Raw genomic sequence first — 27045 nt, 5'->3', positions numbered from 1 at the left:
AAGTAGTGGGATTGCTGGATCATATGGTAGTTCTATTTTTAGTTTTTTGAGGAAACTCCATACTGTTTTCCATAGTGGTTGTACTAATTTACATTCCAACCAATACTGGAATGTATAAAGTTTCCCCCTTCTTCACATTCTTGCCAACATCTGTTTTTGTTTTTTGTTTTTTTGTCTTTGTTGATGATAGCCAGACAGCCATTCTAACTGGAATGAGATGATACCTCATTGTGATTTTGATTTGCATTTCCCTGATGATTAGTGATGTTGAGTATGTTCTCATACACTTGTTGGCCATTTGTGTATTTTCAGAGATGTCTATTCAGATCATTTGCCAATTTTAAAATAGAATTATTTGGGTTTCTTTGCTATTGAGTTGAATTCCTTGTGTATTCTGGATATTAATCCTTTATCAGATGAACAGTTTCTTCTATTCTATGACAAATACTTTTTTCCCATCCTGCAGGTTGTCTGTTTACTCTATTGAGTATATCCTTTGCCATGCTGAAGCTCTTAAGTTTGTTATGATCCCATTTGTCCATTTTTGCTTTTGCTGCCATTTGTGCTTTTGAGGTCTTATGCATAAAATCGTGGCCCAGACCATTGTCCTGAAGCATTTCACTTTGTTTTCTTCTAGTAGTTTCATAGTTTCAGGTATTGCATTTAAGTTTTAATCCATTTTGCGTTGATTTTTATATATGGTGGGAGATAGGAGTCTAGTTTCTTCATTCTTCTACATATGGATATCCAGTTTTCCCCGTACCATTTACTGGAGAGACTGTCTTTTCCCCAGCCAGTGTTATTAGCACCTTTGTTGTGAATCAGTTGGCTGTACATATGTGGATTTATTTCTGGGTTCTCTATTCTATTTCATTAGTCTATGTGATTTAATGCTAGTATGCTGTTTTGGTTGCTATAGCTTTGTAGTATATCGTGAAGTCAGATAGTGTGATTTATCCAGCTTTTTCTGTTTGTTCAGGATTGCTTTGCCTCCTTGGGCTCTTTTCTGGTTTCATATGAATTTTAGAATTGTATTTCCTATTTCTATGAAAAATATCAATTAGTATTTAATATGGATTGCATCGAATCTGTAGATTACTTTGGGTAGTATGTTATGTCTCTTTATTCTTCTTTTTTTTTTTTTTTTTTTTTTTTTTTGAGACAGAGTCTCGCTCTGTCACCCAGGCTGGAGTTCAGTGGCGCAATCTCGGCTCACTGCAAGCTCCGCCTCCCAGGTTCACACCATTCTCCTGCCTCAGCCTCTCTGAGTAGCTGGGACTACAAGCGCCCGCCACCATGCCCGGCTAATTTTTTTATATTTTTTAGTAGAGACGGGGTTTCACCGTGGTCTCGATCTCCTGACCTCCTGATTCGCCCGCCTCGGCCTCCCAAAGTGCTGGGATTACAAGCGTGAGCCACCACGCCCGGCCTATTCTTCTTTAATGTGGAACAGTTCCTCAGCCTTTGTGTTTCATGACATTGATATTTTTGAAGAATATATTTCAGTTATTTTATAGGATTTTCTTCACTTCATGTTTGTCTAATGTTTCCTCACGATTAGATTCAAATTCAGGTTATGCATTCTCTGCCCCAAATACCACATAAGTAGTGTCCTTCTCAGGATATCACACTTGGAGACACATGACATAAATTGGCCCTTGGTTAGTAATATTAATTTTGATGACCTAGTCAAGATATTGTCTTGTTTCTGCACTGTATAGTTACTATTTTCCACTGTGCAACTAAGTAGAAGACACTTTTAGACCTCATCAAAGTAGACGTATCATTCGTTGACAATTCTTGCCCAAACCAGAATGGAATCTATCCAGCCCCACCACTCACTCCAAACTTAACAATTAGAATTTTAAGTACAGGCCTTCTTTTATTTATTTATTTATTTTTGAGACAGAGTCTTGCTCCATTGCCCAGGCTGGAGTGCAGTGGTGCAATCTTGGCTCACTGAAAGCTCCCCCTCCCGCGTTCAAGTGATTCTCCTGCCTCACCCTCCAGAGTAGCTGGGATTACAGACACGTGCCACCACACCCAGCTAATTTTTGTATTTTTAGTAGAGATATGGTTTCACCACGTTGGCCAGGCTGCTCTCAAACTCCTGACCTCAAGTGATCTGCCCGCCTCGGCCTCCCAAAATGTTGGGATGACAGGCGTGAGCCAGCGTGCCTGGCCCTTTTATTTACTTAATCATCAGTATAGACTCATGGATTTAATTGAACTTAATACATTATATATTATTACCATCCTTATTTATTGTGATGCTCAAATTGTCCCAGACTTGGATGATGAGAGCCCCTTTGAGCTGACTTCTGTGTCTATTCATGGATAGACTGGAATGGGAGCCATAATTTTTTTTTGTTTGAACACTTTATTACTTTCTGGCCCAAGATGTTCCATGCTCATCTGTGCCTGGAATTAGTCATTTCTTCTGTGCCCCAAACCTGGGATTAGTCATTTCTTCAAGGACGCTGCATCCTTTTAGTGGGTAAAGGTATCTGGGAAACCAAAATCTATTAATTGATACTGTGTGCTGGTTGCAACTGAGTGTCATTATTTCTAGTTCCTTTCAACTGACAGAGCTAGGAAGTCATCAGTTTATACTGATAACTCCAATTACAAATATATTAAACAACTTGGTACTGTCCCACAGGTCACTTTTTTTCTTTTCAGTCTTTTTCCCTCTTGAATGCTTCTGCTTGAAAGCTTTCTAAAAAATATTTTTTATTTTATTTTATTTATTTTTTGAGACAGAATCTCACTCTGTCACCCAGGCTGGAGTGCAGTGGCATGATCACAGCTCACTACAACCTTGACCTCCTGGGCTCAAACAAACCTCCCATCTCAGCCCCCAAGTAGGTGGTACTACAGGTGTGCACCACCATTTTTCTTTTTTATTTATTATTATTATTATTTTGAGACAGAGCTTCGCGTTTGTTGCTCAGGCTGGAGTGCAATGGCACGATCTCAGCTTACTGCAACTTCCGCCTCCCAGGTTCAAGTGATTCTCCTGCCTCAGCCTCCCACGTAGCTGAGATTACAGGCATGCGCCACCACATCAGGCTAATTTTGTATTTTTAGTAGAGATGGGGTTTCTCCATGTTGGTAACGCTGGTCTCAAACTCCCGATCTCAAGTGATCTGCCCACCTCGGCCTCCCAAATTGCTGGGATTACAGGCATGAGTCACCATGCCCGGCCCATGCTCAGCATTTTTTGTACCTTTTGTAGAGATGGGGATTCGCCATGTTGCCAGACTGTTCTCAAACTCCTGGGTTCAAGCAATCTGCTTGCCCTGGCCTCCCAAAGTGCTGGGATTACAGGTATGAGCCACCACGCCTGGCCCTAAAAGCATTTCTATTGCTATATATTCAGGTTCATGATCTTTACTTTTATAATGTTTAACATGCTAAAAATTCTATGCAGTGAAATGTTTCATTTCAGATGCTGTCTTTTTCAGCTCTGAAATTTCCATTTGGCTTTTTCTTTTTATATCTTCCATTTCTTAACTCATTGTGCCTACATTTTCCTTTACATCCTTGAGCATATTTATGAAAGATATTTTAGGCCAGGCGCAGTGGCTCATGCCTGTAATCCTAGCACTTTGGGAGGCTGAGGCAGGCGGATCATGAGGTCAGGAGTTCGAGACCAGCCTGGCTAACACGGTGAAACCCCGTCTCTAATAAAAATACAAAAAATTAGCTTGGTGTGACACCTGTAATCCCAGCTACTGGAGAGGCTGAGGTAGGAGAATCGCTTGAACCCGGAGACAGAGGTTGCGGTGAGCCAAGATGGAGCCACTGCACTCCATCCTAGGTGACAGAGCAAGACTCCATTTCAAAAAAAAAAGATATTTTAAAGGATTTAGCTACTAATTCCATACTTTCTGGGTCTGTCGCAAGTGGACCAATTTTTCTTTGCTTGTGGATCACATTTTTCTGCTTCTGTGCATGTTTAGTAATTTTTAATTGGATGTTGAAAATTGTGAATTTTTTTTGTTGAGTGCCAGATTTTGTTGTCTTTCCTTAAAGAGAGCTGGATTTATTCTGGTAGGGAGTTATATCTTTTTTTGAAGCTTTAAATAGCTTTGTATGTTGCTCTGGATTTGTTCCATTGTTTCATTTATCTTCTTCAGGAGACTTCAATTATATGTGTATTGTATTCTGTGTGGATGCCTGTTTTCCATTCCCATCACATTCTGCCTGATCCATTTCTTTTTCTTTTTCTTTCTTTCTTTTTTTTTTGAGACAGTCTCGCTATGTCACCCAGGTTGGAGTGCGATGGTGCCATCTAGGCTCCCTGCAACCTCCGCCTCCCAGTTTCAAGTGATCCTCCTACCTCAGCCTCCCAAGTAGCTGGGATTACAGGCATGCACCACCACCTGGCTAATTTTTGTACTTTTAGTGGAGATAGGGTTTCACCATGTTGGCCAGGCTGGTCTCAAACTCCTGACCTCAAGTGATCTTCCCGCCTCAGCCTCCCAAATTGCTGGGATTACAGGTGTGAGCCACCATGCCCGGCCTGGGAGGAGACTTTCATCATTTAAGTATTGTCTTTGAATGTATGATTCTAAGTGGTTTTTAAAATTTATTTTTACTTGCTTGTCTGACTATCCTTGCAAATAGATACTGAAGTATTAGGACGTAAAAGGGCATGATGCATGCAACCTACTCTCAAATGGTTCAGAAAAAATAAACAATAATATAAATACAGATAAGAGATATATACGTAGAGGGAATGATAAAACAGGTTTAAATTAGTAAACTTAAGTAAGGGATATAGAGAAGTTCTTTTTTATTCTCGCAAATTTTCTAGAACTTTGCGATTCTTTCAAAATAAAAGTGAGGCAGGAGAATAGTGCCTGGAGGTAAGGAACCTAAGGTTGTTTCACATCGACTTCCTAAAACTAAATTGAAAGGAAACCCCTCCCTTTGACCTTTTCTGCTTAGCAGATGGGAAATTGGCTGTCTGTAACAAATCAGACTGATTGCCAGTAGAGTCTTCATTTGCAACTTTGTAACTTCACCCTAGCCTCTGAATGCAACCAATTAGATGTTTGCACAGTAGTGTGACCTTTGTAACTTCACTCCAGCCTCTGGTTGGCTGCTTTCTGCAACCAATCAGACTGATTGCAGGCTACCACTTCATTTACATGAGGTGAGCATGAAGTGGCCAATGGGAAACTTCTAGCGGGTATTTGGACCCAAGAAGATTCCGTATCTGGGCCCTCAAGCCACTGCTTGGGTCCACTCCCGCAGTGTGGAGTGTACTTTTGTTTTCAATAAACCCCTTCTTTCATTCTTTTGCTGCTTCATTCTTTCTTTGCTTTGCTCGGCATTTTGTCCAATTCTTTGTTCAAAACACCAAGAACCTGGACAACTTGCAGTCACAACCCACTACTGGTGACAAAAGCTTAAAAATAGTCTATTCATGACTAAATACAGAAACCATAACTTGCCTCCTTTGATAATCATCAAATGCTTCTGTAGAACTTATTGATGAGGAACTTATGGGGAGGTGGAGCAAAGGTCATTCTTGCTAGGCTTTAGCAAAGAGACTGGTGGCATTTGCCCCTGCCCAAGAGATCTGTGGAACTTCGAACTTGAGAGAGATGATTTAGGGTATCTGGCGGAAGAAATGTCTAAGCAGCAGGGTGTTCCAAGGTATGATCTGGCTTTTTCTGAAAGTGTGCAGTCATCTGCATTCACAAAAAGGTGATCTGAAATTGGAACTTATGTTTAAAAGGAAGTACAGCATAAAAGTTTGGAAAACTTGCAGCCTGACCATGCCATAGAAAAGAGAAACCCATTTTCTGGGGAGAAATTCAAGCCTTCAGCTGCAGAAATTTGCATAAGTAAAGAGAAGCCAAATGTTAATAGCCAAAACAATGAAGAAAATGTCTCCAGAGCATTTTAGAGACCTTCAAGGCAGCCCCTCCCATTACAGGCCTGGAGACCTAGGAGGTAAAAACAGTTTCCTGGGTAGGGTCCATGGCCCTGCTTCTCTGTGCAGCCTCCATAAGAGGTGACAACGTGCTGGCAGCCCTCACAGCCCTCACTTACTCTTGGTGCCTCCTCGGCCTTGGCACCCTCTCTGGCTGTGCTTGAGGAGCCCTTCAGTCTGCTGCTGCACTGTGGGAGCCCCTTTCTGGGCTGGCCAAGGCCAGAGCCAGCTCCCTCAGCTTGTGGGGAGGTGTGGAGGGAGAGGCGCAGGCGGGAACCAGGGCTGCGTGTGGTGCTTGTGGGCCAGCGCGAGTTCCAGGTGGGCGTGGGCTCAGCGGGAACCACACTCAGAGTGGCCAGCCGGCCCCGCCGGCCCGGGCAGTGAGGGCCTTAGCACCTGGGCCAGCAGCTGCTGTGCTCAATTTCTGGCAGGGCCTTAACTGCCTTCCCGTGGGGCAAGGCTGGGGACCTGCAGCCCGCCATGCCTGAGCCTCCCCCCTCGCTGTGGGCTCCCTTGTGGCCTGAGCCTCCCCAACGAATGCCGCCCCCTGCTCCAACGGTGCCCAGTCCCATCGACCACCCAAGGGCTGAAGAGTACGGTGCATGGCGCAGGACTGGCAGGCAGCTCCACCTGCGGCCCCGGTGCGGGATCCACTGGGTGAAGCCAGCTGGGCTCCTGAGTCTGGTGGGGACTTGGAGAACCTTTGTGTCTTGCTAAGGGATTGTAAATACACCAATCGGCACTCTGTATCTAGCCCAATGTTTGTAAACACACCAATCAGCACGCTGGGTCTAGCTCAGGGTTTGTGAATGCACCAATCGACACTCTATCTAGCTACTCTGGTGGGGACTTGGAGAACTTTTGTGTTGACACTCTGTATCTAGCTAATCTAGTGGGGACGTGGAGAACTTTTGTGTCTAGCTCAAGGATTGTAAACGCACCAATCAGCACCCTGTCAAAACGGACCAATCAGCTCTCTGTAAAATGGACCAATCAGCAGGATGTGGGTGGGGCCAGATAAGGGAATAAATGCAGGCTGCCCCAGCCAGCAGTGGCAACCCGCTTGGGTCCCCTTCCAGGCTACGGAAGCTTTGTTCTTTTGCTCTTTGCAATATATCTTGCTGCTGCTCACTCTTTGGGTTCACACTGCTTTTATGAGCTGTAACACTCACTGTGAAGGTCTGCAGCTTCACTCCTGAAGCCAGTGAGACCACAAACCCACCAGGAGGAATGAACAACTCCAGACACGCTGCCTTAAGAGCTGTAACACTCACTGCGAAGGTCTGCAGCTTCACTTCTGAGCCAGTGGGACCACGAACCCACCAGAAGGAAGAAACGTGCGGCGTTGGTGGTATAGTGGTGAGCATAGCTGCCTTCCAGAAGGAAGAAACTCCGAACACATCCGAACATCAGAAGGAACAAACTCTGGACACACCGCCTTTAAGAACTGTAACACTCACCGCGAGGGTCTGCGGCTTCATTCTTGAAGTCAGTGAGACCAAGAACCCACCAATTCTGGACACATCGGGACATGGTACCCTGCATCCCAGGTGCTCCAGCTCCACTTGTGGCTAAAAGGGGACAAGATACAGCTTGGGTCACTGCTTCAGAAGGTGCAAGCCCCAAGCCTTGGTGACTTCCACATGGTGTTGGGCTTGTGGGTATGCAGAAGACAAAAGCTGAGCTTTGGAAGCCTCTACCTAGGTTTCATCAGAGGATGTATGGAAATGCATGGATGTCTAGCAGAAGGCTGCTGCAGGGGCAGAGCCCTCATGAAGAACTTCTACTAGGACAATATGGAGTGGAAACGTGAGGTTGTAGTTCCCACAGAGTCCCCACTGGGGCACTGCCTATTGGAGCTGTAAGAAGAGGGCTGGTCTGGTGTGGTGGCTCATGCCTGTATTCCCAGCACTTTGGGAGGCCGAGGCAGGCAGATCACCTGAGGTCAGGAGTTTGAGACCAGCCTGGCCAACATGGCAAAACCACAGCTCTACTAAAAATAGAAAAATTAGCTGGGCATGGTGGTGGGCGCCTATAATCCCAGCTACTCTGGAGGCTGAGGCAGGGAGAATTGCTTGAACCTGAAAGGTAGAGGTTGCAGTGAGCCAAGATCATGCCATTGCACTCCAGCCTGGGTGACAGAGTGAGACTCCATCTCAGAAAAAAAAAAAAAAAAAGAGTGCCACTGTCCACCAGATCCATGGAGAAGCTGCAGGCACTCAACACCAGCCAAGGAAAGCAGCCCGAGGGGCCGTACCCTGCAGAACCACAGCGGCAGAGCTGCCCAAGGACTTGGGAGCCAACCCTTGCATCACTGTGCCCTGGATGTGAGACATGGAGTCAAAGGAGATTATTTTGGAGCTTTAAGATTTAATGAGTGCCCTGCTGGGTTGTGGACTTGCATGGGGCCTGTGGAGCCCCTTTGTTTTGGCCAATTTATACCATTTGGAACAGGAATATTTACCCAATGCCTGTACCCCCATTATATCTTGGAAGTAACTACTTGCTGTTGATTTTACAGGCTCACAGGCAGAAGGGACTTGCTTTGTCTCAGACTTTGGACTTGCACTTTTGAGTTAATGCTGGAATGAGTTAAGACTTTGGGTGACTGTTGGGAAGGCATGATTGGTTTTCAAATGTGAAAAAGACATGAGATTTGAGAGAGGCCAGGGGTGGAATGATATGGTTTGCCTCTGTGTCCTTACCCAAATCTCATCTTGAATTGTAATCCACATGTGTCAAGGGAGGGGCCTGGTGGGAGGTGACTGGACCATGGGGGCAGTTCCCCCCATGCAGTTCTCGTGATAGTGAGTGAGCTCTCACGAGATCTGATTGTTTAAAAGTGTGTGGCAGTTCCTCCCACCTCCTTCCGCCATATAAGAGGTGCCTTACTTCCCCTTTGCCTTCCACCATGATTGTACGTTTCCTGAGACCTCCTTAACCATATGGAACTGTCAGTTAAACCTCTTTTGTTTATAAGTTGCCCATTCTCTGGTAGTTTCTTTCTTTCTGTATTATTATTATTACTATTTTTTTTTTGAGACAGAGTCTCGCTCTGTTGCCCAGGCTGGAGTGCAGTGGCATGGTCTCAGCTTACTGCAACCTCTGCCTCCTGGGTTCAAGCAATTCTCCTGCCTCAACCTCCCAAGTAGTTGGGATTACAGGCACCCACCATCACGCCCAGCTAAATTTTTGTATTTTTAGTAGAGACGGGGTTTTACCATGTTTGTCAAGCTGGTCTCGAACTCCTGACCGCAGGTGATCCGCCTGCCTCGGCCTCCCAAGTGGGTAGTTTCTTTATTGCAGTGTGAAAATGGACTAATACACAGAGAAAAGAATTAGGTGACTTTAAAACACAGTATTTTGGCCATCCATTCTTTTTTTTTTGTTTTCTCTTATACATTTAAATTTATTTTATTTTTTTGTTGTTTTTTTATTAATTTTTTTTGCACACAAAAACAATAAACATTTTCTAAAAATACATACAAACAAAAAGATGCGTATCAAACATATTAGGAAGGTTGCACATGGGAAGTCGGGGAATAAAAATGGGGGGTGGGAGTTAAAATAAATGAGAGAGGGACTTTATGTGGATCAGTGATAATAACTCAATCCTGTATTTGACAAAGAAGAGGGAGAAGGAAGAGGAAGAAAAAGAAAGTGGGATAAAGGATCAGAAAGGGAGGAAAATAGAAAAAATTAGACTATGACTCCAGGGTAGACCTGTTTTGTTGTCACTGAGTTGGTTGGTTGGTTTGTCTGTTGTATTTTTCATGTTTCGCCAAGTTGGCCAGACTGGTCTCGAACTCCTAGCCCGAAGTGATCAACCCACCTCGCCCCTCAGAGTGCCGGGACCACAGGCGTGAGCCACCACGACCAGCCCCCACATTGCTTCTGGCCTCCGTGGTAGACCTCCCAGACGGGGCGGCCAGGCAGAGACGCTCCTCACTTCTTCCCAGACGATAGGTGGCCGGGCAGAGGCGCTCCTCACTTCCCAGACGATGGGTGGCCGGGCAGAGGCGCTCCTCCCTTCCCAGACGATGGGTGGCCGGGCAGAGGCGCTCCTCACTTCCCAGACGATGGGTGGCCGGGCAGAGGCGCTCCTCACTTCTTCCCGGACGGGGCGGCCGGGCAGAGGTGCTCCTCACTTCCCAGACGGGGCGGCCGGGCAGAGGCGCTCCTCACTTCCCAGACGATGGGTGGTCGGGCAGAGGCGCTCCTCAGTTCCCAGACGGTGGGTGGTCGGGCAGAGGCGCTCCTCACTTCCCAGACGGTGGGTGGCCGGGCAGAGGCGCTCCTCACTTCCCAGATGGGGCGGCCGGGCAGAGGCGCTCCTCACTTCTTCCCGGATGGGGCGCCCGGGCAGAGGCGCTCCTCAGTTCTTCCCGGACGGGGCGGCCGGGCAGAGGCGCTCCTCACTTCCCAGACGGGGCGGCCGGGCAGAGGCGCTCCTCACTTCTTCCCGGACGGGGCAGCCAGGCAGAGGCGCTCCTCACTTCCCAGTTGGGGCGGCCGGGCAGAGGCGCTCCTCACTTCTTCCCGGACGGGGCGGCCGGGCAGAGGCGCTCCTCACTTCCCAGATGGGGCGGCTGGGCAGAGGCGCTCCTCACTTCTTCCCAGATGAGGCGTTGGCCATCCATTCTTAATGGGATATATTATGTAGACAAAAAGAATGCCATAAGATATTAAACTGCATTCAGTAATTAGTCTTATTGGTAGTAGTAACATTGATATTGTATCGTGAAACTATCGTAATTATTTTTTAGAATATAGCAGATAAGCAATAATGTAAATGTCATTAGGAAACAAAATTTTTAGTACAGGTTGAGCATCCCTAATCCAGAAATTCAAAATCCGAAATTCTCCAAAATCTGGAACTTTTTGAGGCCAACATTATACCTCAAGTGGAAGATTTTACATCTAACCTCATGTGATGAGTTGTAATCAAAACACAGGCAAAACGGTTTCATGCGCAAAATTATTGAAAATATTGTATAAAATTACCTTCAGGTTTTGCGTATAAGGTGCAAATGAAACATAAATGAATTTCGTGATTAGATTTTGGTTGCATCCCCAAGATACTGCTTTATGTATGTGCAAATATTCCAAAATCTGAAAATAACTGAAACACGTCTGGTTCCAAGCATTTTGGATAAAGGCTGCTCAACCCGTCAAGAAAAAAAAAATTACAAATATAAAATCAAAGAAATTAAGTTAAAACTCTGTAATCTTAAATTTGAATTGGAAATATCAGTATGAATTCAAGATTTTTTTCTCTTGAAAAAATTATCGATTTTCCAGTTCTATTAGAAAGACTTAGAAGTAATGACAGCCCAGTGGCAATGAGTACTCCTGATTATGGTTTCTGACTGCCATTTCCTACTTAAAGGAACTGAGGCTCTTTGGAAGAATGACTGATTCCATGTCAGGGGCAGGAAATGCACAAGATAAGTTTGGGCCATTTTGTGCCAGAAAGCAAGAAAATTATCAAAGGTTAATGTGACCACATCTACAATACATAGGAACCAACTCAAATAATTTCTCACTGGCCAAAAGTGGGACAATTTGAGCATCAAAAAGAATAATTAATGCATTTCAAATATGTGAAAATACATATATTCATGATATATTTTTTAAAAAGCTCATTAGAAGTTGCTAGGGCACTAACTCATTATTTTGAAAATTGGTAAATGAAAAGAAACAAACGTGGACCCTATCTTTCATCTACAAACTGTATTTCAGGATAACCAAAGAGTTAATGAAAAATGTTATGGTAGAATTCCAGCTAATAAATTTAGGAGGAATGTTAGAATTAGAAATTCATTATTTTGCAACCTCTAATGAAATATTGGATTGAGTCACAATTAATGGATGCTAAAATAACCAGGTGATGTTTGATGAAAAACGTAATATAGGAATCAGGCTGACACCCATGAGCAATATTTCTTTTTTTTTTTTTTTTTTTTTTGAGACGGAGTCTCGCTCTGTCACCCAGGCTGGAGTGCAGTGGCGCAATCTCAGCTCACTGCAAGCTCCGCCTCCCGGGTTCACGCCATTCTCCTGCCTCAGCCTCTCCGAGTAGCTGGGACTACAGGCGCCCGCCACCACGCCCGGCTAATTTTTTGTATTTTTAGTAGAGATGGGGTTTCATCGTGGTCTCGATCTCCTGACCTCGTGATCCACCCGCCTCGGCCTCCCAAAGTGCTGGGATTACAAGCGTGAGCCACCACGCCCGGCCAGCAATAAATATTTCATCATAAAATGGAACTATCAGACATATGTGCCTCATGATGTGATGTAATAGGAAATACATGGCAACTACCACAAAGTATGCTTACCTAAAATATAGAACCTCAATCTAATAATTATTTGCAGATAGATCTACCTATTTGCAGAAATAGGAGTAATATCGCAAGGAAGTAATCAGCTAAATCTAGAATATGGGACATTCGGTAGTACAAATGGCCTAGTTTCTACAGTAAATCTATAGTATGAAGGGTGAGATGCTGGCAAAATTGAGTAAAAGGGACTTAAGAAATATGACAATTTGTGATGGTATTAGGTGGGGCGGGGTGGGGGAAGAAACAACTAAGTGCAATGTATGGACTCGTTTAGATCTTGAATTGAATAAAGCACTGTAAACAGAATCTTTGATATAATCAAAAAAATTTAATACTTGGGGGATGATGGATAGTATTGAGATTTTTCTTAATTTTGTGTGATAATGGCATGGTGGATATGATTTTTGAAAGTTCTTATCAGATGTGCATATTGAAGTTGGGATATGCTTTATAATACTTTAGCAAAAAAAGTGGGGGACATGGGAGGAGGGTAGGGAAGAACTGTCTATCAACAAATGTTGATGATTGTTGAAGCTGATAACTGTTAAACTTATTAGGGCTGAGGTTGATTATCTCTCTTTTTGCATATGTTTAACTTTTCCCACAAGAAAATGTTACTGGAAAAATTACTTAGCTTTCTCCAACCTGGGTTGGTATAAGTTACTGATTGTGACTATCCCAAAAGTTGGTTCAACATTAAGGTAATGTTTGTTAGGAAAAAAAATTAGATCAACACATTATTTAGTATCCCAGGTTTTTGAGCATTTATTTAAAAAATTCGCTATAATGAGATGATTATAAATTTTTGTTATATTTCTGAGATGATCAATTTTAACAGGATTGGTGGTAATTTTTCAATCATAAACTGATAAAGTTTGATGACTGATAAATCGCCCCAATATATAGAAAATCTATTCAATTATTTTGTTTTCATAAGGGAACAACCTTGGTGGAAAGTACAGCTGTCTCCATGTACAAGGAGAAGCACATAGCTCACGTGTGCATCTGGCAGAACCCCCAGTACAGAGACAAGCAGGTGCTGTTTTCCAATGACACCTACTTGTGTGTGTCCTAATACTATAGTTAGAAAATGGCTCAGATTTTTGAGTCGCTTTTCCCAGAACTCAAAGATCGTCTTCCTGTTTATCTTGGTGGAATGCCTATGCTATACTTGTGATTTTTCTGTTCTCTGTAACCTATTAAAACAAGACTGTCGCAGATGGGGAAACAAGAGGTCATTAGTTAACAATCAGATGTTCGATTTCTTGAGCAGAAAAGATACTCTGTTGTGTTTTTAAAAACATTTTTGAAGGAGAAATAGGGCTACTCCTTGGAAGGCAGATTCTTGTTCACTGGGCTTTCCTCAAGAGTCAACACAGTCCTTTCTAAATTCAGTTCCTCCTTCAACTTTGTTCTTGTAGTTAACATAAGCTTTGCCTCTTTTAGTTCTTGCCAGTTCACAGTGGCTACTGCTTTATAGCTTAAGTAAGTACTGCCATAAGAGCAAAGGGAAGCCAAATAGGTGGTCAATTAGCTTTGTCTAAGTTGGTATGATATGGAGAGGAAAGCACTGTTACTTTAATTCATTCTTCAGTTTCTAGAACAGTTGCTCTTGATTAGGTTAGGGGCAGAAAAAACATTTGTAATAATGGCTTTGAGAGACACAAGCCTTTGTTCGCCCCAGAGTATTAGTTAACCCACCTAGTGCTCCTAATCATGTAATATTAAGGATTGGGAGGGACATTCATTGCCTCCCTATTTGTTTCACCTTCTGTAAAATTGGTAGAATAATAGTACCCATTTCATAGCATTGTATGATGATTAAATTGGTTAATATTTTTAAAATGCTTAGAACACAGATTGGGCACATAATAGCAAGCACCACATGTATTTATAAGATAAATTCTTTTGTGCTGCCTTCCGTTAAAGTTTAAATAAGTAAATAAATAAATTAAATAAATACTTGCATGACATTTTGAAGTCTCTCTGTAACATCTGAGTAAGTGGCGGCTGCGACAATGCTACTAGAGTTCCAGAATCTTGTTGGTGACAAGATTGTTCACCAGCATATGGTGTGGTGAAAACTCACTAACTTGGAATTAGTTCAGATTATTAAGCCTGATGAATAGGTGAAAATCCTGAAATCAAGGATCTTTGGAACTATTTGAAATCAGTATTTTATATTTGCCTGTTGTATTCATTAAAGTGTTGCAAGTGTTCTATTTGATGGATTAAGTATATTTAGGATATACATGTTCAATTTGTGATTTTGTATACTTAATTGGAACATGAAAGCTAATAAAGGTTTTGATATGGACATCTGTTCTTTTAAGTAAACTTCAATGAAAATATATGAGTAGAGCATATAGAGATGTAAATAATTTGTGGACACACCATAGACTGAAATAGTAAATTTAAAAGAAATTGTTGGAAGAATCAAGTGTTTGTGGAATGAGTTCCTGCTCTTGTGAATAATTAAGCATCATGTATAATTACTATAGTAAAAGGAAGCCTAAGAAGTATTAGACTCTACTTGTATTTAAATTACACTTTACATAATTTATGTGTATGAAAAATGTTTTAAAAGCTTATTTTTGTAAGCCATGAGATAGCTCCTTTACATTTTAAGAATTTCTCGATTAATTTGCCTGGATTTTATTAGTGCAAATGGCAGAGCTAGCAATTTCTTTTTCTGTGTTCCCATTCCATCCTATTCGTCCCTCTTTTAGGAAACTCTGAACTCTGGATTGTCCTTGTTTACATACCTGCCTCCTGCATTGGACCATGTGTCTCTGAGTGTAGTATGACAAATTCATTTGTTTGTCAAGGATAGTCTAGCACATGGTATACTCTCAATACATTTGTTGAACAGCCTAATTAGTAATGTCTGCAACAATGACATTTTACTGTATTTAATAAAGCTCTGGGAAAGTAGGATACACATAAGACAGGTCCAGGTCTAAATTCTTTACAGAAACTTGGATTTTTGGTTCGGTTTGAAATTTGAAGATGTAAGTATATTTATCTCAGTTTCCCAAAGGACAAGCTAATTGGAATTATCATCCTCTTTCACTCGATTGGATCTCCAGAATGCCATTTACGCATGCAGCAGAATTTTATAACAGTTTTAAATTCTGCATATTTGATGAAGAGGTTTTATATTTTTGGATTCAAGCCTCTTTCTAAACTTCTACAATGTGGTTTACAATAATTCCTTATATCCTGCTTTTGAAATACATATTGCAGCTTTTTAAGTTTGGAAGGCTGTATTTCAAGGACTGAAGTTACAGTATACTCAAGTGATGCACAAGCCTAGCACCGCACTTTCCACGTAGTGTTCGATAAAGATTGTTAAACTCTAAATCACAGGCCTTTTAATTCTTAAGACAAATAGCAGCAGAAAGAAACATCTTTGGCTTATTTCTGGTAAGGTTTTTATGCTCTGTAAAACAAAGAATTGTATTCATCCGCGCAGCACAGATTCTATTAAAAATAAATGTGAGAGTCGTTAATGTAGTACTGCTCATTTACCACCAAAATTCACTTTTCAGGAATAATCCCATCAGTTTAAATTGGATATTGGAATGAGCATTTATTACATTTAACTTGGTAGCCCAAAATTTTTTCATGGGGTTTTGAACTCGGCGGGATTTCAAAGGCTTTAAAAATGAGTTTTTGATTTTTTTAAAAACCCTCAAATTTCATTACCTTTAAATTAGGTCGAAACGGGGCGCAAGAGATTGGATTAACACCATAGTAATACTTATTTTGTTCTTAACCATTTCAGGGCTTCTTGAAATAGAGGCTGTATGGTGTAATGGAAAAAACAGCCTTGGAATCTGGGAGACTGGTTCCTGGATTCAGTCCCAGTTCTGCGTGACCTTGGGCAAGTTACTTTACTTCTCTGAATTTCCGTTTCCTCCTCTGCAAAATGAGGATCGCAATAGCCACCTTGCAACCTTGACTGGAAAGAGCCTCGCACACCCCGCGCCGGCCTGGAGGAAGCGCAGCCATGATTACGCCGCCTTCGCTCCGCTACCCGCTTGCGACTGGCGCCCTCCCCCAGCAGGTGTAGGCGCTGCCGCGCTGCCCCACGCCTTTCCGCCTCTCGCGGGCCTGCGCCTGGGCGTCCCGGAGGAGGCCGCTGCGGGTTGAGGTAGCGCACCGGCCTCTCGGCGTCCCAGTCCCGCCCCGGGCGGAGGGAGGGCGGGCTACCCAGCTCCGAGGCCGAGGCCCGGCCCTGCCGAGTGCGGAGGAGCGCAGGCGGCCCCCGCCCCTCGGCCCTCCCCCCGGCCCTCCCTCCGCCCCCTCCGCCCTCGCGCGCCGCCCGCCCGGGTCGCCGCGGGGCCGTGGTGTACGTGCAGAGCGCGCAGAGCGAGTGGCGCCCGCATGCCCTGCGCTCCTTCACAGCCTGGGCCGGGCCGCCCGGGACGCTGAGGCGGCGGCGGCGGCCGAGGGGGCCGGTCTTGCGCTCTCCAGGTCCGCGCGCCTGAGTCCAGGTTGCCATTCGCCACACAGGCCGCGTTCTCTCAGCCCTCGGCGGCGATGAGGCGCTGAGGCGGCCGCCGGCGCTGCGCCGGAGCTTAGGACTCGGAAGCGGCCGGGCCGAGGGCGCGGGGTGCCGGCCTCCCTGAGGCGAGGGTAGCGGGTGCATGGCGCAGTAACGGCCCCTATCTCTCTCCCCGCTCCCCAGCCTCAGGCAAGGCCGTCCGGCCGCCACCCCTCCTGCTCGGCCGCCGCCGTCGCCGTCGCCGCCGCCGCCATGGCCAATGACAGCGGCGGGCCCGGCGGGCCGAGCCCGAGCGAGCGAGACCGGCAGTACTGCGAGCTGTGCGGGAAGATGGAGAACCTGCTGCGCTGCAGCCGTTGCCGCAGCTCCTTCTACTGCTGCAAGGAGCACCAGCGTCAGGACTGGAAGAAGCACAAGCTCGTGTGCCAGGGCAGCGAGGGCGCCGTCGGCCACGGAGTGGGCCCGCACCAGCACTCCGGCCCCGCGCCGCCGGCTGCAGCGCCGCCGTCCAGGGCCGGGGCCCGGGAGCCCAGGAAGGCAGCGGCGCGCCGGGACAACGCCTCCGGGGACGCGGCCAAGGGAAAAGCAAAGGCCAAGCCCCCGGCCGACCCAGCGGCGGCCGCGTCGCCGTCTCGTGCGGCCCCCGGCGGCCAGGGCTCGGCGGTAGCTGCCGAAGCCGAGCTCGGGAAGGAGGAGCCGCCGGCCCGCTCATCGCTGTTCCAGGAGAAGGCGAACCTGTACCCCCCGTGCAACACGCCCGGGGATGCGCTGAGCCCCGGCGGCGGCCTGCGGCCCAACGGGCAGACGAAGCCCCTGCCGGCGCTGAAGCTGGCGCTCGAGTACATCGTGCCGTGCATGAACAAGCACGGCATCTGTGTGGTGGACGACTTCCTCGGCAAGGAGACCGGACAGCAGATCGGCGACGAGGTGCGCGCCCTGCACGACACCGGGAAGTTCACGGACGGGCAGCTGGTCAGCCAGAAAAGTGACTCGTCCAAGGACATCCGAGGCGATAAGATCACCTGGATCGAGGGCAAGGAGCCCGGCTGCGAAACCATTGGGCTGCTCATGAGCAGCATGGACGACCTGATCCGCCACTGTAACGGGAAGCTGGGCAGCTACAAAATCAATGGCCGGACGAAAGTAAGTGTGCTGCGGGTTTGTGCTGGACAGGCCATTCTCGGCGGGCAGCCCCTGCCTGCCACTGTAACTGCCTAGGCTGAGAAGCAGCATTCCTCTGTATAGAAGGGACTCACTCCTCCTTGTGTAGCTCCCCGTAAGGAAGACGGACAGAATTTGTAGTAGCTGTTTATCTAGTTAGCCCCCTTGTATCCACTGTTTTCCACTTACTGCCCGTTCACAAACTTCTCCGGCTAATTGCATGGTTTTTTGGCTAAACGTAGGCGCTTTAACTTTCCTGTTTTCTTTCTTCCATTCCACTATTGGTCACAATTCAAACCTTAGTGGCGTTTTAGCCACACAGTGAAGGAGTGTTAGAGTACCACCCAAAGCAAGGACTGGTTCTGCATCTGCCTTGTGTTTGCATAAGCTCTTCAATTTCCTATGGTGTCTGAACCACTCCTCATATTTTGATTGAGAGTCAAACGCTGTGTTCAGTTATGAATTTGCCGGCTGACCACAAAAAGGTAGATTTAAAATAAGCATTTAGTCGAAAGACTATATTCAGGAAGAGCTTGGCTACTCCCCTCCCCCTCTTATAGCTCTTATCCCTCACCCTGTTCCTACTGTTTTGAAACCCATTACAAAAAGGGGAAAGAAGTATTTCCGTTTTCAGACCTCTCAGTGTAGGTAGGCTACATTTTTAGCATAAGTTTCCTTTATTTGCTTTGTTCATGTAATCCTTCTGTTGAAAACTGTTTTGTAACTTCCTGGAAAAAAAAAAAAACAAAACAACAACACGGAATTGGAGCAGGAGGGCTCGTTTTATTTATCCTTCCAATTTGGTGAGATCTTTTTGTTTTTACTGTTGCGGTTTTTCCTCCGCAGATTCTTCACTTCCTACCTAGTCTATTCCCTCTTTCCTCCCTCATGATAAACAGTAGACTCTTTCGTCCTTAACTAACTCTCTTGCAGCTTTTTCATTTTACTTCTCAGATCTTGATCTCTTCTTTGTGGCTGCTCCCAGGCCACCCTCCTCCACCATCAGTCTCTGATTTTGTGGGTTTTGAGAGATTGACCTGGGAGAGCATCACAGTTGCATGTTTGTACACACACGCTGACTCTAACCAGTGGTTCTTTTGTATGTGTGTGTCAGATCATCTACTTTGACAGTCATTACATGTGATTCTCAGGCTGCCCGAAAGGCTGAACGTAGGCAGTGAGAAAGTTATAAACATGAAAATTTTGTGGGGAAAAATGCAATGTGGAGTCTGATTTACGTATTGCCACTTCATTGCTGGATGAAGGCACAAGTCTTAATTTCTTGTAGTCTTAAAAAGGAACAGTTGAATAATATTAAACTGGAAGGAAAAGGGATCTGATGAAATCTCAGCCTTGGTCTTTCACTAGATTTTCATTGATATTTTTGCGAAAGTTGTCAGGGATCACATCTGAACATAAAGTCCTGAGCTCCAGAGCAGGAAAGAAATTAGTTTGAGAGAATAGGGCTATGAAGACTGACCAAAGTATATAGTTGGGACATAAGCTTAAATTGGATTCTTGAAGAAGATGTCCCAAATCTTTCTTGATCTGCTTTCCTTAGTTAATTTAGCTTTCCAAGTTAAGCTGAGACCTCTTTTTTCTTCTGTCTTCCTGCTTTCACCTGTCCTTAGAGAAGGGACAGCAGACAGCCTGGCTCTTAGAGCAAACGCTTCTCATAGGGATGCTATTAGGAAATAGCTACCTCCTTCCTCAAGAGTTCTAGCTGTTGGGGTTTTAAGTCACCTAACTGTACATATTAGCAGGTAATAAGGGACAGGATGAAGGAGGGATGACCTTTAAACTCTTTGGATTTGATCTGCTTATATTGATTTTAGGGACACAACTTGAGGATCTATAAATGATATTCAGGAATTCCTTTTCATTGTACTTCTTGGCTGAAAGAGGTTTTGGTAATCGTGTTTGAACATGTAATTTAAGTATTCCTAAAAAACAAGGGTGTTTGCTTTGTGGAAATGAGAAGGCAATCAAAATAACCACCCACCGTATATTGAGCAACCACAGTGTGTTAGGCATCAGATTAGGGTCAATACAGATACAATCAAAGTAATTTTTTTTTTGAGACAGGGTCTTCCTTTGTCGCCCTGACTGGAGTACAAGGGTGTAAGTATGGCCCACTGCAGCTTCCACCTCCTGGGCTCAAGCTATCCTGGCATCTCAGCTTCCCTGTAGCTGGGACTGTAGGCACACACCACCATGCTCGGCCAAATGAAAAAAAAATTTTTTTTGTAAAGTCAGGGTCTTGCTGATGATTTGATCTTGAACTCCTGGGCTCAGGTGATCCTCCTGCCTTGCCCTCCGAAAGTACTGTGGTTACAGACTTGAGCCACCTCACCTGGCCACAATAATCTTAATTCTATGAAGCGAGTGGTGTTATTCCTAATTTACATTTGAGGGATTTTCAGCTCAGACTTGGCAAAGGTCTACCACTTACGATAACTCTAGCTGGTGTTCAAACTTAAGTCATTCAGATATCAAACCCATGCTCTTTTTTAACTACCCTAGTTATAGGTAGAACATTAGGAGATGTAGATTATTTAGCACACTGCTGGAACTGCAATTTGATACATATATTTTGTTGAAAGTGGGTGAATAGCACTAGCTTTATATGTGAGTAGTCATACTCTATGGTTGGGCTGTGTAAAACTTTTTATTAGGTGACTGTACAATGTTTATTTCAGATAGTGGCTTAAAAGCCACTTTTGTATTTATCCACCTGAATTATGTGCTTGTCAGTATACTGTTGAGATGTCAGAATACGGGTTTTTTTTGTGATTGCAGAGGGAGACTTCAATTCAGAATTTTATCCTTCATAACATTATAGTGATTTTAAAAGTTATATGCAGCAAATGTGTAGTATTTTTCTCATTTCAACTTTCACAGCAGTAGGCAGGTGTTGTATCCCTTTTTTTTTTATAGATTAGAAAAGTGGGACTCAGGAAAAGTTAGTTCACTTGATGGAAATTCTGCAGCATATTAGGACTTAAATTCAGGTTTTCTGACTAAGAATCTGATGTTCTTTTTTATTTACATCATGTATATTGCATGCTCTTTATGTCAGGGCGTGGTAATCAGATGATACATGATTGTCTGTGGCCCATTCAGTGTAGGCTTTGTTTTCCCCTGAATTTCTACTTCAAACATGCTTATCTGGCCGCTGTTTTTGCATCTACTTTAAAAAAGGAACCACAAGGGAAAAATGAAGTCATGCAGGAGAAAAACAGAAATGTAATTGTAGCCACTGATATAACCAAGCTCCTGTTTCCACTTTCTCTGGTCTTTTTGGGATTTTCCCCTTTTTGCCGTTACCCTGCCCTTTGATCCTATATCCTTGCTTATGCTTGTTTTCATCAAGAAGAGTCTCAGTGATATCCAGTAGAAAGAAACCATGGTCTGCTGTTTTGTGAAGAGTAGTGTGCCTTGACTTGGGGGTACAGGAGGAAGAGGAATGCAGAGGAGTGAGGATCATGGGAAAATGTTGAACTTTTCTGTTGGAGTTTCTTAGCCACTATGAAGGAAAACATTTTCCCATTAAAATAGAAATACTGGAATCATATACATAATATTTTTGGAATTTAATCCAAAACTTCATCTGTTCCGTTAAAACATACATAAAGGAGTAATAAAATAGGTTGGGACTAATAAGCAGCAGATTATATTACTAAGATTTTTCACTCTTACTGTAGTTAATTAGTTAGGTCTGGCTGATTATGGCTTTTAGAGCAAAGAATAGGATGAGGAAAATGCCTCTGTTTTATTATCACTAACAGATGTGGTGACAATCCTCTTAGATGTTAAAAATGAAACTGACCCAGGAAGAGAGCCCTCATCAGTACCAGACCATGCTGGCATCCTGATCTCAGACTTTCAGCTTCTAGAACCGTGAGAAAATAAACTTATGTTATTTAAACCTAAATACATAAGTAAACCTTTGTCTGCTTATGCCATTCTCTTTATATGCTTGGGATCCAGGATACACAAATTGAAGTTACTTGTTTAATGATTTTATAACTATGTCAGAATTTAAGTTAAAAGTGAATTATTCTGTATGTAGAAAGGCTAAAAATAGTACAACTTCAGTAATTCTGCCAGCTATAAGGGACATGTGGACTGAGAGGGTAGTCTTAATAGATTGTGATCAACTATGTGCGAAAACATTTTGTATAGTGAGTTGATGTGTAGTTTACATGTAAACTAACTCCTCTAAAGGAATTTTATTTTACATTAAAAGATTTTTTTAGGCTGGGCTTAGTGGCTCACGCCTATAATCCCAGCATTTTGAGGGACTGAGGCAGGAGGATCGCTTGAGCCCAGGAGTTCAAGACCAGCTTGGGCAAATGGTGAGACCTTGTCTCTAAAAAAATTAAAAAATTAGCCAGGCATGGTGGTGCGAGCCCGTGGTCTCAGGTGGGAGGATTGCTTGAGCCCAGGTGATAGAACAAAACCCTGTCTCAAAAAAAAAAAAAAAAAAAATTTTTTTTTTTGTATGATGTAATTCTTATCTACTACCTAATAATCCACAAAAATACTCGCAAATCCTTAATTAGGTGGAGGAGGAGGAGATGATAATAGAAGATCATTTTAACTTTGAAAGATAATGGATTCCGGGCCACATGTGGTAACTCAGGCCTGTAATTCCCAACACACTGGGAGGCTGAGGTGGGAAGATAGCTTGAGTCCAGGAATTCAAGAGCAGCCTGGGCAACATGGCAAGACCTCATCTCTATTAAAAAAAAAGTTATTAAGAAAGAAAGAGGCCAGGTGCGGTGGCTCACGCCTGTTACCCCAGCACTTTGGGAGGCTGAGGCGGGCGGATCACGAGGTCGAGAGATCGAGACCATCCTGGCTAACCAACATGGTGAAACCCTGTCTCTACTAAAAATACAAAAATAAGCTGGGCTTATTTTTGCAAATAAGTGTTGCATGCCTTTAGTCCCAGCTACTTGGGAGGCTGAGGTAGGAGAATCGCTTGAACCCAGGAGGCAGAGGTTGCAGTGAGCCGAGATTGTGCCACTGCACTCCAGCCCGAGCGACAGAGCGAGACTCCATCTCAAAAAAAAAAAAGAAAAGAAAGATAATGGATTTGGTTCTGCCATTAGATCTGGGTTGGATCCTGGGTCTGCTGTGGTTTCTGTGTCTTTAGTCCAGTTTCTTAATCTCTTGACTCGTCAGTTGCTCCGTTTATAAAATGGTGTCCAGTGATACCTGTCTTTTTAGCTTCTCAGGCTTGTTGTGAGGTGAACATATAATGCTTCATGTAAAGCACCTTTTAGATGGTAAAGCGCTATGCAGAACTGTTCTTAGCTATCAATTCTCCCATTTTAAAAATTTGCTGTCTTTCCGGTTCTTTCTTTTAAGAGTTCTGTGCTTTCCCTGTCTCATTCCCCTCCCATAAACTGGAGAAAAAAGGGCTTAGAATGATCACCCATTTTTTTACCTAACCACTTTTCCTGCATTTACACATATTTTTTTTAAAAGAGAAGAAATAACATTTTTTTTATGAGAAAAAAGTCCCAGAAAGATTAACTTGTTCAAGGTCATAGAGCTGGTGACAAAGTCAACAGACCTTTGATTCAGTTCATTCATATCTGTAACTTTATGCATATTTCTACTTAACTAATTTTGGCATACTTTATGCTTTTTTTTTTTTTTTTTAAAGGACAGGGTCTAACTTGCCCAGGCTGGAGTGCAGTGGTGCAGTTATGGCTCACTGCAGCCTCAAGCTCCTGGGCTCAAGCAGTCCTCCCACTTGAGTCTCCGTAGTAGCTGGGACTACAGGCATGTGCCACCACACCCGGATAATTTCTTAAATTTTTTCGTAGAGACGGGGTCTCCTTATGTTGTCCAGGCTGGTCTAGAACTGTTGGCCTCAAATGATCCTCCTGCCTTGGTGTCTCCCAAAGTGCTGGCTCATGCCTGTAATCCTAGCACTTTGGGAGGCCAGGGTGGGCGGATTTGCTTGAGCCCAGGAGTTCCAGACCAGGGCGCAATATGGTGAAACCCATCTCTAAAAATAATACAAAAATTAACCAGGCATGGTGGCACATGTCTGTAGTCCTAGCTTCTTGAGGGGCTGAGGTGGGAGGATCGCTTGAGCCTGGGAGGTAGAGGTTGCAGTGAACTGTGATTGCGCCACTGCCCTTCATCTAGCCTGGGTAACATCGAGACCGTCTCAAAAAAAAAAAAAAAAAAGTGCTGGGATTACAGGTATGAGCCATCGCACTGGGCCTCTGCCATTTTTGAGTATATGCTTGAACATTCGAGACTTTCTTCTCCCTTTTGCTTCTATCATTCTACCTGTTGGCTTATCTGACATTCTAGTTTAATTTTTTCTCCTACCTAATTTCCTTAAATGTTCTTTATCCATCTGTCTTTCGTCTGATACTATTTAAAGCCGTTTGCCCTGAAGTAGGCCTACCCTCTCTTGTTTCTTTAGTAGGAGCTGTCTTCCTACTCTGTGTTTCTGATTTACAGTTTACTTCTGTTTTACTTTCCCTTTTTTCTCCCATCAGGCTTGAAATCTTTGTTCTTCTTCCATGTTTTCTGAAGCCTGTGCCTTTCTGGTATGCCTTTGGATTGATGTTATCAGCTTAGTTGTTTTTGTTTAATTTTTCACTTTAGGCCTTTAAAGCTACCCCAACTATTTCAGTCTCCCTTTTATTCTAGCACATTCTTGGGCAGTTTCTGTTTCTTAGATTTTACTTCCGTGCTTACATTCCACCTTCTTTTCTACTGTGCCCTCGTTTCCACACTTGGAACATTGTCTGTGACTACATGATGGCATTCAGATAATTTACTAAGCCCATTTTCAGAGCTTGTCTTTGCCTTTTATTTCAGCTAAATCTCTTCTAAAAAAATTGATATAGACGGTTAACCAAAATCTTCTCTTACAACAGTTTATTTCATGCCTTATTTCTTAGTCAAAACTCGACTTTTCTGCCACGTTTGTACTTCATAATCACATTTTTCCATAACCAATTTACAATTAGTTTCATTTCTGAAGAGCTTGGACAGTATCTGTTGACTTGAGATCACCATAAAGTTTTCATGAGTTTGGAATTCTCATTTTTCTTATTCAGTGTCCCAGGTCCCATTTCTTTACCAAAGCAAAAATACATGTACTCTTTACCCTTTGTTGTATTTTCTGAGTCCTGTTTTGATACTATTTTCACTCATTTGTTCATTCAACAAATGTTGAGTACCCTCCACATACAGGCCCTGTTCTAGGAGCTAGGGTGTCCTGAACAACAACAAAAAGCCCCCCTTCTCAGGGACCTTATCTTCTAGTTGGAGGAAGTGAGGGGTGGGGAGGGACAGTCAATAAACAGATGTACAAGTAATACATGGCGTGTTTGGTGGTAAATATTAAGATGGAGAGTAAGTAAGGTAAGGACAGTGACTAGGGAGTACTCTTTTAGATAAGACTGATAAAATAAGGTGACATTTAAATAGTGACTTGAATGAAGTGGGAAATTAGTTATGTGGGTATGTGGAAGAGGAGCATTCTGAGGAATGGTATTAAATAGCAAATACAGAGGCCCTAACTTGAAATGTGTTTGGTGTGTTCAGAAAACAGCAAGCACGGCACTTCGGGAGGTCGAGGTGGGCGGATCACTTGAGGTCAGGAGTTTGAGACCAGCCTGGCCAACATGGCGAAACCCCATCTCTACTAAAAATACAAAAATTAGCCAGGCGTGATGGCATCTGCCTGTAGTCCCAGCTACTCTGGAGGCTGAGGCAGGAGAATTACTTGAACCCAGGAGGTGGAGGTTGCAGTGAGCCAAGGTCATGCCACCACACTCCAACCTGGGCAGCAGGGTGAGACTGTCTCAAAAAAACAAACAGAAAACAGCAAGGAAACCACTGTGGTTATAGTAGAAGGAGTAAAGGATATGTAATTGATGTAGTGGGATAGGAAATGAGATCAGTTTGTGTAGAATATATTCTGGATATGTTTTGAAAGTAGAATCAAATGAGATTTGCTGATACATTAGATGTGGGGTATGAAAGTCATGAATGACTTAAAGGGTTTTGGCTTGAGCGATTGGGAGGAAATTATTGTTTTATTCTGACCTAACTCTTCTGCCTTTCTTCTCTTGCCCCCACTTTTTCAGTGTTGCCATTTATGATAGCTTGCTGACACTTATTTCCCAGCCAAACAATAAGAAAAAAGTTACATGCTCTGAATTTTCACATTCGTTCAAATTGGCTGTGCTAGGTACTACTACTGTTGACCTTCTAGCCCCATCCTTTGTTCTCTAGAGGTTTTACGGTTTCTTTGTGCAGTATGCTCTTATCAGCTGTACCACTGGAACCGCCTACAGGAATTATTGCAGGAAACCTTGCAACACTTTTAGTGTTGTCTATATCTGTGCTTCCTTGCATGAACCACTCATTCAGGATGGCTTGTGAATCCACGTAAAAAGAAATATACAAAGTTTGAACTTTAGGGAAACATTAGAGAAAATTGAATGGTTCAACATAAGGGAAGCATAGATTTAGATTCAATGTCAAAATGAAGTCAGAAATAAAACATCTTCATTTAAACCTACTGTTGAAAATAAAACTGTTACAGAAAATTGGGAAGAATGGAATGACCGTAAAATATCAAAAATAGTTCCACTGACTTACCAATACATGACTGTACGATACACGTGACTATATGATAGTTTCCTAAAGTAGTGAAGAAGAAGAAAGTTACTGATAGCTTAGGGACTGTATTGGATGATCTGTGAAGATATCAGTGATATATGAGCCTTTCATCCCCTTGATGTGGAGCCTGGCATTGGAATTGCAAATAAAAGTACCAAATATGATACTGATACTATTAAAATCAGAATGTACTATCCAGGCCCTTTTTTTTTTTTTTTTTTTTTGAGATGGAGTCTCACTCTGTCACCCAGGCTGGAGTGCAATGGCGTGGTCTTGGTTCAATGCAACCTCTGCCTTCTGGGTTCAAGTGATTCAAGTGATTCTCCTCCCTTAGCCTCCTGAGTAGCTGGGACTACAGGTGCCCACCACCACACCTGGCTAATTTTTTTGTATTTTTAGTAGAGACAGGGTTT

General features: G+C 43.6%; 1 protein-coding gene across 5 annotated transcripts in view; it reads left to right on the top strand.

Moving 5' to 3' along the window:
• The first annotated feature begins 16599 nt into the window (after window positions 1-16599).
• The window catches only part of EGLN1 (egl-9 family hypoxia inducible factor 1), a 58966-nt gene continuing 48520 nt past the window's right edge, over window positions 16600-27045 (top strand). For 2 of the 5 annotated variants that reach the window (XR_010114824.1, XM_055234493.2), the window contains exon 1: window positions 16614-17944. Coding sequence is in view for 4 of the 5 variants with exons in the window: in XM_055234493.2 (XP_055090468.1) it covers window positions 17054-17944 (891 nt within the window). In the remaining variant the exon portion in view is untranslated. Of the gene's footprint in view, window positions 17945-27045 lie in introns of all 5 variants that reach the window. The other 3 variants (XM_063614013.1, XM_055234494.2, XM_055234496.2) reach the window with 3 other exon arrangements.

Source organism: Symphalangus syndactylus, chromosome 19, assembly GCF_028878055.3.
Source record: "Symphalangus syndactylus isolate Jambi chromosome 19, NHGRI_mSymSyn1-v2.1_pri, whole genome shotgun sequence".
NCBI classification, from domain to species: Eukaryota; Metazoa; Chordata; class Mammalia; order Primates; family Hylobatidae; genus Symphalangus; species Symphalangus syndactylus.
This window is presented reverse-complemented; position numbering and strand designations above follow the sequence as displayed.